Below are 12,841 nucleotides of genomic sequence, written 5' to 3'. Positions count from 1 at the left end.
AATGCAGAATTTCTCTCGATTTTTGTGTTTTCCCCAATCTTCTATAGTTGTTTTTCCTCACATTTAATTTGACAGCAAATTTTTAGTAACTCACCTCTATGGAGTCTTTTTAAAGTATTCAACATAGTTTCCCTAGAAACAAGAATGATATTTCTTTTCACATTTACATTTCATCAGTTTAGTTAAATTATAAATCAGATTAGGTCATGCTGCTCTAGCTCCTCCAATGGCTCACCCACCTTACTGAAAGGACAAGTTAAAGTCCATACAAGATCCCACATTCTCTGTCCCCTGCTCACCTCTCTGACTTATCTCCTGCCACCTTACCCTGGATCACATACCCCAGCCACTCTGACCGCCCTGCACTTTTTCAAAAAGCCAAGCAAGCATCCGCTTCAGACTTCACACCTGCGGTACTCCTTCTTTGAAATTCTCTTCCCCTGGGTATCTGGCGAGCCAGCTCTTATAATCAGGTCTTTGTTCAGAGATCACCTTCGCAGTGAGGGCGTCCCTCTCATCCTCTTTCAAGGAGCCATCTTTGCTCCAGCCAGCCTGTACTACCTCCCCACCCCCATGTTGTTTTTCTCCACAACACTTATCTGACATGCTATATATTTCGCACACTAGAATTGTTTTGAGCTTCTTGAGGGCAAGGATTTTGTGTTGGCTCATTGACACATTCCTAGTGCCTAGAAGAGCAGGGGCACAGTTGTCACTCAATAAATGTTTGTTTAATAACAATCTTTATTATTGTGATATGTGTATTGCCTTTCTGACTGAATGGCATAACTATAACAATAATTACATCAGGCTTGAGGAGGTTTAGGAACAAGAGTAGCAGAGTCTTGGTAAACAAAGAAACCAACTGGAAGGGTCAGGAGTGTGCTGGTGCCCGAGAGCATGGCCTACTGTCCCTAGGCAGCCACAAGCCTGGACATCAGCTGGGGCATGGGACGGAGGGGAGCAAGACCACCAGTTAAATGCAAATGGACTACACAGCTTCTCTTTTAACTTGATCAAGTACCTCTCCAAGTACTTGATACTTTCCTATTCAAATGTACAATGACACACAACAGTATCAAATATAGAAGATCGTCCAGCCACTTTTCTTCAGGCAGAATAACAGAAAGAAGATAGATTGTTTTGTTCTGGTCCACCCCTTGATGGTCAATGACCTTGAGCAAATCTCTTAATCACTCTCTCATCCTTGGTTCTTTATTAAAAAGGGGAAGAGTATAAAATAATATGTGACCTGCCTGTTTCAATGGTCTATTGTAAGTATCAGATAAATCAATACCTATGAAAATATGTTGAAAAATTTTGAAGCAGTCTGTACAATAAGCAATCCTCTTTGTATTAACGTGGATAACTGACTTGTCAATAATAGCTACCAGAGTTCCCCAAAACTGATGATTTACTTTATAGCACATTGGTTTTAAAATGAATCCTAAAATGTGTTAAAGAATACACAGAAGGAAAAGTAGGCTTTTAAAGGCATGGAACAAGAAAGAGAGAGGAAATGGTTGTCTCCTGATTCTTTAATAGAAAAATATAAGGAAGAAAAAAACACAAATCTCCAGTGCAGTAACAACATTACATAAAGTTCAGATTCAAGAATATTACTGTGAATATCCACGATTATTTAGACTCTTGGATATTTCAGATATTTCTCATCCATTTCAACACCACAAAGATAGTCCAAGATGACATTAATATCACACATGTCAATAGCCTAATTTACATTACAAGTTGTAATGTAAATGAGCAAACCCTTTGTAACCATCTCAGTTCTGTTTTTATTATAGCATTTATTAAACCAGAATAAAAAAGTGGTGAAGAATGACTTGTCACACCATTTATTAGAGCTGATGGAGCATAGACAGTTTTTTCAATAAGGCTTTAACACAGTGTTATGCACCATAGTACATTATTAATGAAAAAAAAAATGCATGAGACTTGCCTCAGCTTTTCCCCCAAGTCATCCCGACTTTAAATTCAAAACCAATTCTACTCTCTATGGCAAAGCTTCAGAGATAGAAATGTTAATTTGTTTGTTGTTTACCAAATCTTAAATCCATTAATTCAAAGCAATAGTCAGGAATCCTCCATATAGTACTCAATTTAATAATCATACTTTTTTGGAGGGGGTTCAAAGGAACAAGCAAATGCAACAGGAAGATAAACAATTTGTGCCCTAGTTCATATCTGACAAGAGCATGGGATCTAATTTTCTCTCTGATAGAAAGCACACAAAGGACAGCCATGGAATATAAATTGTGCATTGGGTGTTTAAATTTTTCTTCCAATATCTGAGTATACAAATGGAACTAATTCACTCTGGAAAAAGTATTAAGTAATTGAGTACGATTGTTCCAGGATGAGGGATAATCCTCAAACTGTGAAGGAAAATAAACATTATTTTACCATGTTAGGGTCACCTCACTCACTCAGTAACCTCAATCAAGCATTTCACATTCAAAAGAAATAAACCAAAAGTATTAAAAATGACCTACCGCCAACAAGGAACCCTGATAAACACAAGCACCTGTAGGGGGAAAAAAAAACACAAGAATTACAAGAGATGCATAATAAACCAACAGGCACTGTCCAGTCAGATTTAGGCAAAAACTGCCTCTAAATGCATTGTAATTTGGAGACTCAGCCTTTTTCCAAAATATTAAAGGCTGGGGCATTCTGCCCCTGTGGAAATAACCCCACACACCAAAATAACAGTTCTTGGACACACATGAGGCAAAGCATCATTAAAAGTTACTATTTGAGTTTTAAAATAAATGTATTTATAAAGCATGCTATAAATACACTGTCTATTTTCATTTATGATAAATCAGCAAAGCCTCCATAATCCAGTACCATTTTACTTATCCAGGCTTCTCTGCCCCTCTTTGCTTACACAGATTCTCCAGTGCAACTCATGAGGCCAATTTAGGATCCCGTGATAATCCTTTGCTAATCTCAATACTTTTGCTCATTTTCCTTTCCTGCAGGAGATGCATTTGGTTTATTCAAGTTCATGGAACATGATCTCATCTCCTTCATGAAGCTTTCCAGCCCACAGAATTATGCTCAGTGTCCTTTGAGCTCTTTGTGCTACATCATCCGTGTGTGAATTCATTCTTGTGTGCTTCCTTGTGGCAGCCTTGCTAAGGATGTGGAACGACTGCATCTACCCCACTACCTGTGTCTGTATTCTTAGGACGGGGACTGCTACTACTGTTTTCCCTAACTCTTCACACAGCAGGCATCCACTCAGGTATCTGGTTGATTATCTATTACATACCTTTAACACACTATGTTCTTCTTTAGGGATATTAAAACATTTTACACCTGAAACAATTAACTGCATAGAAGAAAACATAGGTACTAAACTTATGGACCTTGGGTTCAAAGAGCATTTTATGAATTTGACTCCAAAGGCAAGGGAAGTAAAAGCTGAAATAAATGAATGGAACTATATCAAACTAAAAGCGTCTGCACAGCAAAAGAAACCATCGACAAAATAAAGAGGCAACCAACTGAATGGGAGAAGATTTTTGCAAACAGTGCCTCTGATAAGGGGCTAATATCCAAAATATACAAGGAACTCATGCAACTCAACATCAAAAAAACAAATAACCCAGTTGAAAATTGGGCAGAGGACCTGAAGAGACATTTCTCCAAAGAGGACATACAAATGGCAAATAGACATAAGAAAAAATACTCAACATCACTAAGCATCAGAGAAATGCAAATAAAAACCACAATGAGATATCACCTCACCCAGTCAGAATGGCTATCATCAACAAGACAAATAGTAACAAGTGTTGGAGAGGCTGTGGAGAAAAAGGAACCCTCATACACTGTTGGTGGGAATGCAGATTGGTGCAGCCGTTATGGAAGGCAGTGTGGAGATTCCTCAAAAAATTACGAATAGAATTACCATATGACGCAGCAATCCCTCTCCTGGGTATCTACCCAAAAAATCTGAAAACATTTATACATAAAGACACGTGTGCTCCAATGTTCATTGCAGCTTTGTTTATGGTGGCCAAGACGTGGAAACAACCAAAATGTCCTTCGATAGATGAATGGATAAAGAAGTTGTGGTATATATACACAATGGAATACTATTCGGCGGTAACAAAGGATGAAATAGGACCATTTGTGACAGCATGGATGGATCTTGAGATTATAATGCTAAGCGAAATAAGTAAAACCGAAAAATCAGAGAACCATATGATTTCACTGATATGTGGTATATAAACCAAAAACAACAAAAGAACAAGACAAACAAATGAGAAACAAAAACTCATAGACACAGACAATAGTTTAGTGGTTACCAGAGGGTAACAGGGGAAAGGAGTGGTGGATGAGGGTAAAGGGGATCAAATGTATGGTGATGGAAGGAGAACTGACTCTGGGTGGTGATCACAAAACGGGATTTATATATGATGTATTACAGAATTGTACACCTGAAATCTATGTAACTTTACTAACAATTGTCACCCCAATAAACTTTCATTTAAAAAAAACAAAAATTAAAAACATTTTACAGGAGAGTGGTATAGACTGCAGTTGGTTGGGGGGGAAAAAACCCTTCTATTGAGCTCCTGACCTCCAAGATTTACCCTCTTTGCATTCAGTTTATTTTACTAATAGGCCGGTTATAAACGGACACATCTTTATATTTTCTACTCTTTAAGCACCAAATAGAAAGCAACAGATGATTTGCTTCTTTATGGAAAAGAGGACAGAATTTGAATGGGATAGCCTATATATTCTGAATAACTAGTGTATCATAAAATAAATGTTTTCTAAGTTTTATATTTGAAAACAATATGAAATTACCATGCTAATTTAAAAAAACACTCATGTTCTCAACCAATTTTTGAACAGCACAATAGGTGATGATTTAACCTAGAAAGACATGGGTAGTGTGCTAACCGCTACTCTCAGAAATTGAGATTGCAAAACAGATTGGACTAGCAGAGAAGCCCATCTTGACAATGTGCCATCCAGGGTGTCCAAAGAGGGAAGGACACATTTTACTACAGTGAATGGCCTCTAATTGATCATTCATGATGTGTCAAAAATATTAACTTCTCAGGAAAGGACTGGCCTACCTTATCCACCAATAATGGAATTAAGAACAATCTTCAGAGAAAATGAGATCGCTATTTATACTTAGGGCTTGAATCAAAGATCTCTCTGGGCAAATTTATTGAAATGACTTTTGTGCCCTTGACATTCAAATAAGAATGACTTCAGATAAAAACCTTGGGAAGAAATTCTTCCTGTCTTATTTTTCTTTAAGAAATTCTTTTTCCAAGATTTAGTATTTCAGTCTACGGTATGTCATAAAAAAGGATATATATATATATATATAAGGATATATATATACATATATATGTATATATATATACATATATATAAAGATATACATATATCCTTATATATGTAGGATATATATATATATCCTTATATATGTAGGATATGTATATATATCCTATATACATATGTAAAATTACATACAATCATATATGATATATATGCATATGTATATATAAATAATCATCTATAACTCAAATAAATATATATAAACTCAATTCATTTCTAAATTAAATGGACATATTTAATTACTTCTGATGTTTAAAAATAAACATAAAGATCACTTAGGTGCAATTTAACCTTTAGAATAAACAAACAAAATTTAACCGTTCGAATAAGACCATCCTCAAATAATTTTAGGATGGCCCTCCTCCATACCATTACCTTCTGAGAGCCAGTATCTTTTCAAAGCTCCAAAAGAAATCAAGTATCTTAAGAAGCAGCCAAGTAAGAAGCAGCCAAGGATATAGCTTAAGAAATATCCATCTAAAACCCATTTCTGGAAGTTTTAGATGGATATTATAAACTCACTGCAACATAAAAAATATATATATAAAGCAGCATTGAGTGTGGCACCACCCTTGGTTAAGCCAAATATCTGCTAGAGAAACAAGTCAAAATGATGTGGAACTATTAGTAAATCCCATCATTAGGAAAAGGACATAACTCAATTTGGGTCACTTGATGATGGACAATTCCAAAAGAAATGAGCTTTGCCTTCGGAGGGCTTTCCTAAAACAAAACAGCTCTACCCGGAAGGCAGCTGCACAAATGAAGCTCCATTAACACAGCTTCCAAAACCTCATTTCCACTCTCTAGAGAAAAGAAAGCATTCCATTGATGCCCAGTCCCATCAAACATTTATCACCACCCATGGCTAGACGCAGTCCTCCAAGCAAGCGTATTTCCCCCACCCTGGCCCATGCTCCACACACACCATTAGATAAAGTCAGGAGGTTTGCTGGCATCAGGTACCGGGGGCAGCTTAGGGTTCTGCACCGGAACAGAGGCCTTCTCATTAATCTATCAACTCATAATATGGAAACCAAAGTCATTCATGCCACTCGTCCCTTATTTTCTTAAGGAATACTGAAATGACTGCAGCTCTACCTGAGGTTTAAATTTATGACTTTGTTTGAACTTCAAAGGAAACTTCTCAAGGTAAATCCTGACAGATGGTGCGCATCTAGAAGGACAAACAGGCCCTCTTCAAGGGAAAACAGGAAACATGAGACAACAGGAGCTAGCCAGTTTCAGGACACCAAATATATCTGAGATGCGCGGTAATTTAAGTTCTAAAACCCTGTGAGAAAGTGCATGAAGTTTTGCAGTGTGACATGACCATATGCAGTGCAAAGAAGGAAGCTGAGATCCTGAGACCTTCCTCCCATGTGGTTGGCTCCTTTCTTGCAGGTCACATAGGTAAAACGTTACTTCATATTCATATAAATAAGTAAATGCCTTTTTTTAAGCCCTTTTGCACATTATAGTGTACTCTTTCATGAGGTGCCTATATAAAACCTAAAGTTTTCAGAGGAAATTTGAGATATAATTTGCACCAGTACTCACATTCTGCAACTGTTCACTGTAGAAACTGTAACTGGTAAACTGAGTAAATTAGAGAAGTTAAATCCAAGGGCCACAAAATGTCAGGTCCATTAGTTCAAAGAAATCTTGGCAGATATGACCATAAGATATGAAGAGATTTGGAAAGCATGGTATCACAAAAACACGATTCATTAGGAACAGGCACCCACAAGCTGGCATTTAAGTGTTCAAGCTTTACGTTGTGTTGTAATTCAGCATATGGCTTGTGCACTGTGGAATACTTAAAATAGAACTGTTTTCTGGAGTGACAGGACAGCTCACATCCTGATTATCAACCAGGATTCAGATCAATTAATAAAGGAGTTAAAATGAAAATGGGCCAACTGTTTTTGAACTATTGTCAGATTTGGTACATGGTTCCAATTTTGCCATGTTGAAGTCCCCTCCCCTCTCCTGAGTCATGTGGTGGCGTATTTTATGACTACTTGTGTCTGAGCAAAATTGAGTGATATTGCCACTCAAGTCTATAACAGTGAATACTGTTGTCTGTGCCCTTATTTAAAAAATGTATACATGGTGGGTAACACCCAGACTCCAATCCCCAGAGAAGAAATGCAATATGATTGAAATAAGAGCCTACGACAATGCAACAGCTCTTCATTTCCACTAGCAGGTAGTTGCCAAAGCCAAAATATGCCAAGTTGCTTTACTCAGTATTGGGAAATCTACCAAGGACCAACGTTCCAATATCCCTAACTGATAGCTAGTTTACTTGTATTAACAATTTCTGGGTATTTAAACTCCTGAGAGCAGGCATTATGATTTTTTTATGTCTGTATCACCCTACCAGACATAACCTGATATATAAGCTCTTAGTAACGATTTGTAGAACGAAAGAATGAAAGATAGACTGTTCTTCCCAGCCAATGTCTTCTCTTCCTTAATATTGAATTTTAAGCATTAACTCTCCAGCCAAGAATGGAACCAAATATGCTGATGCACCCATTAATAAAATACACTGTCTATCAAATGATCCTTTTCAGTATTCTGTTAATGGCATTTATAGAAAAAGTCTGGAAGATTGTGGGATTGGCTAAAGTCGCATGGTGAGTGATGAGACATAGGCTAGAACGCAGTTCTCTTAACCTCCAATTCAGTAATCTTTCCCTATACCCAAGTCAACATGTTCCATCTAGTGTAATGTCACTGGATTTCCACAGATGAACATAACTCAAGATGTGCTTCTCCAGAAAATGTCATGGCAGAGCTAGTCTAATGCAGAAAGCAGCTGTTTGGTAGAAGTTCCTCTGTAACATCTTGATTTTATAAAGTTCTCAAGTCATAGTAGTTCATCAGCGTGGCAATGTAAGACAATATAAATTATCACTGCCAATAATTTGCTTGTAAAAATTCATTTTTCTTTTAACAATAAAAATTCAGAATGAGAAAGTTGCAACTGGCCACAAATAAGACAGCAAATATTGATCTTTCTTTTCCTATGCTGGATGATTAACAAAGTATTTTAGAGCTGTCACCTAGCTGACTTCTGCATTTGGTAAATGACAGCACCACAGCCCAAAAAAGTTAGGTGGTTCATTCAAGGTCATACAGCAGTTTATCATGGAGGCCAGTCTAATCTTAATTCAAAAGAATGTGATTTGGCAATAGTCATTCATCTGACCAATATTTTTTAGCACCTACTGTATACCAGGAGCTGAGTTGGAGACATAAAAATAACTAGGGCACATCCTAGCCCCTCAGTGAGCACACAGCTTAGTAAGGAAGAAGGAAACCACAACTTTATCAACAATAATTGTAGAATTATTAACTGGTGTCCTAGGAGTATGTATGACATGCTCTCTGAGCACTGAGAAGAAACAATAATTATGTCATGGCCTGATCAGCAAGTGTCAGAGTAGGTCACACCAAGAGAAGCACACATGTGAATACTTCTTTTCCATTTTTAAAAATCATTGCCAAGGGTAATAAGAAAAACTTGGAGAAATCTCTGTGATATTATACTTAAAAGCTTTCCATCCTTGATCCCAATGCTCTTATTTTTAAGAGAAAAAGAAAAGTCTGACAGACCCAAATCAAAGGTCTCATCTGATGACAGCTGATTTGGGGGCTGTAGAATTGATATCACTTAAATTAATTAAATGAGATAAAGTATGTAAAGTGCTTAGCATAGTGCCAGGCAAATAATGCATTCAATAAATGTCCATTTTCATCATTCATTCATTCAATATTAGATAAGCATCATTATGACTTAGATGAAATTCTCAGACATCTATCAATCCAATTTGTGAAATGATTCTAGAATAGTTTGAAGGTGGGATGAAACAATAAGAAGCAAAGTTTCCAAGAAATCTTTGGAGGAATAGCGCCCCTCCCGCCCTGCTCTCCTCCTCCCCCATCAAAAGGCTTTGGAGTTTCTTAAACTTTGCCCAATATATTAACCAGTCTTCTAAAGAGTGAACCCTGCAGGCTCTTAATAATAATGGCTTTTGTAATTCAAGAGATTTGGTTCTGAAAAACTGCCTCGTTCCAACTGCCCCCTGGTGAGCTATCAGGGAGAGATAGCACGTTTTCCGCGTTGCTGGGATGTGATTCTAAATAAGAAACTGCCACTACCACGTGAAAACGTAAATTTTTTAGGTCTCAAGTTCAGATTTGGGTGGCCTGGGTTGACTCTAGCCATCTGGCTTATTATCATAATTAAGCCATATAAGTTTTGTGTGTGTTTTTTTAAGTGCGCACACACGCGCACATACACAATAAAGACATGTTTCTACAGGTTGTGCCTTGTTTGAAGGAAGGCTGCATAGGCCCCAGGCGTGCTTTTCCTGGGGTTAGTACACACTTGACATACTTCCCGGGAGGGTGCAGGCAGGTGGTACCTTTAGCCTCCGGAAAGTCCCCATTGCTTTGCGTGGACTTCCAAGGCAACGCCACTTTCTCCCGGAAAACTAGCAAGGAAAAGGCAGATGCCCTGGTGGCTGGAGGTCTATCCAAGGCAGGGCTTTGTCCTCCCCGGTGCCTCCCGCCGGCTGGAGTCCGGCGCCGGGGCTCTGCACCCGCGAGCCGCCCTCACCTGGCACCAGGGCAGAGAAGCCCCGCCCCATGCCTGCCGCCTCCGAGGCTGCGGCTCAGATTTGCGGTGGGGCAGGTGAATTCTTCTTTCCCGCAGCTCTATGAATAATGAATGGGGCTGGGAGGGGACACCGAGAGTCGGGTGCTGTGGGTTAAGCCGTCTTGGTCCCAGCCCGCTGGCTCCCTTCCCCCTCCCCAAGCACTAGCTAGGTGACTTTCCCAGCTCCTCGGAGCAGGTGGGAGCTCACGGGCCTGGCGTCCCAGGACCCGCCATCCCATGACCCTCAAACTCTTGATTTACTTATTGATTCATTTAATTCCCAGAGTCCAGCTTGCTTTTGCTATCATGGCGACAATTCCCACAGTCTTCTTTCTCTCTCCCGGCTCAGGGGTTTTCCAGTAGGTGGGAGCCCCTGAGGAAAACCTGGAGACCGACGGCAAAGTAAGAGAATGAAGCAAAACTTATTAACCACTTGTTTTCCAGGGTAGGCAAGCTCGTGCCTCTCTGTACTGGGGAGGTTTTTTTAGTGCAATTGATTTGCCTTCGTCCAAAACACGCTCTAACCAACTAGTTATAACATCTTTACTGGACTTTATGTGAGACTTATCGGGACCAGGAGTCGTGGGGCGGAGGGGGGTGAGGGCGTAAGGTACTGGATTGTATGTCCCATAGAAGCAGACGTATTTTTACACAGGTAAGAGCAATTGCTCGCTCCACACCACACAGTTGTTTTCCATTGGGAGCAGCGGGGAAGTGGGGTGGGGGGGAAGAGAATCCGATTTCAGGATGCCACCTCAATCGGTCACCCACCCACCCAAATACACTTAGGGCAGAAAGGGAGGCGGTAGGCGTGCTTCTAACCCGAATGTAAAACAATCGGGAGTAGAAATATCAAAAAATCCCACTCCAGTTCCACTCCCACCCACCCATCCCAGAAAACTTCCACCCGAGCCACAATACCGTAAACCTGCTGGGCTTTTGAAACAGCATGATCACACACACACACACACACACACACACAAAAGGCACCGTTCTCTCACCTTCAGAATGAGGCAATACTGCAAATTCCGCCAATGCGAGGGCCACCCCGAGCCACACTTTCAAGACACCCATTGCTGCTTCAGCACCCACGCTGGAGGAGCCCAGCCTTCAGCATCCAAGAACCGGCTCACCGCCAAAACGCTGGCTTCAGCGCCCCGAACCAGAGCGCACGGAGGGCGGGGGAACGGCCGACGATTACCTCCTGGGAAATGAGACGATGCACGGACCGAGAGCGACACTCACATCTGCCCGGAGGCGCCGGGGCGGACGGGGAATTCAATTCACTCACTGCCCAGCTGTCCAGCGAAGCAGGACGCCAGCGTGGGCAGAGCTTGGGAGAATAAAAGAAGAGGCAGAGCGCAGTTCTCCGCAGCGGTCTCTCCGGAAAGTTGCGGATCACCGGCTGGTCGGATCTCCCAGCATGTCCCTTAGGCCTGACCGGTCCGCTCCAGGGTCCCCCACCGTGGAGATCCCGGCGCTGGTTCGAATGTAGCAGCTTTTGAAAGTTCGCTTGACACTCTACCTCCGCGCCGCGTCAGCAGCTGGGGTCGCCAGGAGCTGGGAAAGACCCGCCCACCCCTCCTTCGTGGCCGGGCTACCCAGCTCCGCGGATCTTGGCCGCCGGGGGCCGCTCGCAGGAAACTTTGTGCCGCGATGCGGGCAGCTCCCGGGACTTGCCCGCGCTGCAGCCGCACGGCGCCGCCTCGGGCTGCGCTCCCTGCAGCAGACTGTTGGAAAGCTTCGGAGGAAAGACCCTGGCGGGCGGCGCGGGGGGCGCTGCTGCTACTTTCTCGCGCCCGCCCCTCGCCTGGGTGAGGAGGGCTGCGGGGGCGCGGCTTGCTCCAAGCTAACAGCTACCTCCGCACCGAGCACCAAGGAGCTGGTCTGCGGGGTCGAGGTGTGATTACGGGCGTGGAGGCGGAGCAATAATTTTAAATGCACGGAGGAAAGAGCTACAGAGGCTGGAAAGAACGCCCGAACTCAAAGCCACTGGTACGAGAGAGGCCGGAAACGCACAAAATAAGGGCCCCTCTGTATCTCCGCGTTTAAAAGACACACGCTCCGCCTTCCTCCCCTCCTTCCTCCCTCATTTGCTCTGCTTGAAAATGGACCCAGGGACTCCGAGCTTTGGCAAAGATTCCAGAGAGTCACGTGGGGAAGGGGAGAGGCGAGGAGGGGGTGAGGGGAAGCCGAGAGCAACCTGATCCCCTTATTCATTCTGCTAGAGTTCAGATTGCCTTTGTCTGGGGCGGGATCAAAAGTGGTCACACCAGGGAGGGATGGGGTGGGGAGAAGATGGCGTGGTCTTTGCTCTGGCACAGCGAAGGCCTGCGAACCTGGTCCACACCGTCACTTGAAGAGGGACCCATTCTGGAGTGGGTATGCCCACATTCAAAGGACCTGGCGCTACCCCCACCCCTCTACCCCCACCACTCCTGCTAGACTAAGTGCGTGAGGACCTGATCGATCTTCCTCATTCTGGCACCCTCGGTCGTCGCATCGTGGGTTTAACCAGCAGCCTGGAAGTATCTTGGCATGTAGGTCCTAGTGGGGCCTCCCACCGCGAATGCACCTTTACCTCTCCTCTACGCGGTCTTGGCGCGGTGACTCCGGCCGCGCCCCAAATGCCAATGACTAGAAAGTAAATGTCAGGGCAAGGCAGGCTCCCGGGCATACTTGAAGAGCAGAGGCCTTGATTCCCGGTCACAACTAAGTGATTGAAGCTATTTTTATAAGACCAAATAAAAATAGCTGATCTAAAGTTAAGTATTT

The 12,841-nt window shown here is 42.2% G+C and overlaps 1 protein-coding gene across 3 annotated transcripts in view; it reads right to left on the bottom strand.

Annotated features, from left to right (window-relative positions):
* FRAS1 (Fraser extracellular matrix complex subunit 1) overlaps positions 1–12,189 on the bottom strand; it is a 424,744-nt gene extending 412,555 nt beyond the window's left edge. For 2 of the 3 annotated variants that reach the window (XM_019720206.3, XM_088791578.1), the window contains exons 1-2: positions 11,068–12,188; positions 2,514–2,545 (exon numbers count right to left, since the gene is read on the bottom strand). In XM_019720206.3, the coding sequence (XP_019575765.3) occupies positions 2,514–2,545; positions 11,068–11,140 (105 nt within the window). In that variant the 5' untranslated portion in view covers positions 11,141–12,188. Of the gene's footprint in view, positions 1–2,513; positions 2,546–11,067 lie in introns of all 3 variants that reach the window. The other variant, XM_088791576.1, reaches the window with a different exon arrangement.
* Between the last annotated feature and the right edge of the window lie 652 nt (positions 12,190–12,841).

Source organism: Rhinolophus sinicus, chromosome 1, assembly GCF_057876585.1.
Source record: "Rhinolophus sinicus isolate RSI-liver-muscle chromosome 1, RSI-T2T, whole genome shotgun sequence".
Classification (NCBI taxonomy): Eukaryota; Metazoa; Chordata; class Mammalia; order Chiroptera; family Rhinolophidae; genus Rhinolophus; species Rhinolophus sinicus.
Note: the sequence above shows the minus strand (reverse complement) of the source record. Positions and strands in the feature narration are given on the sequence as shown.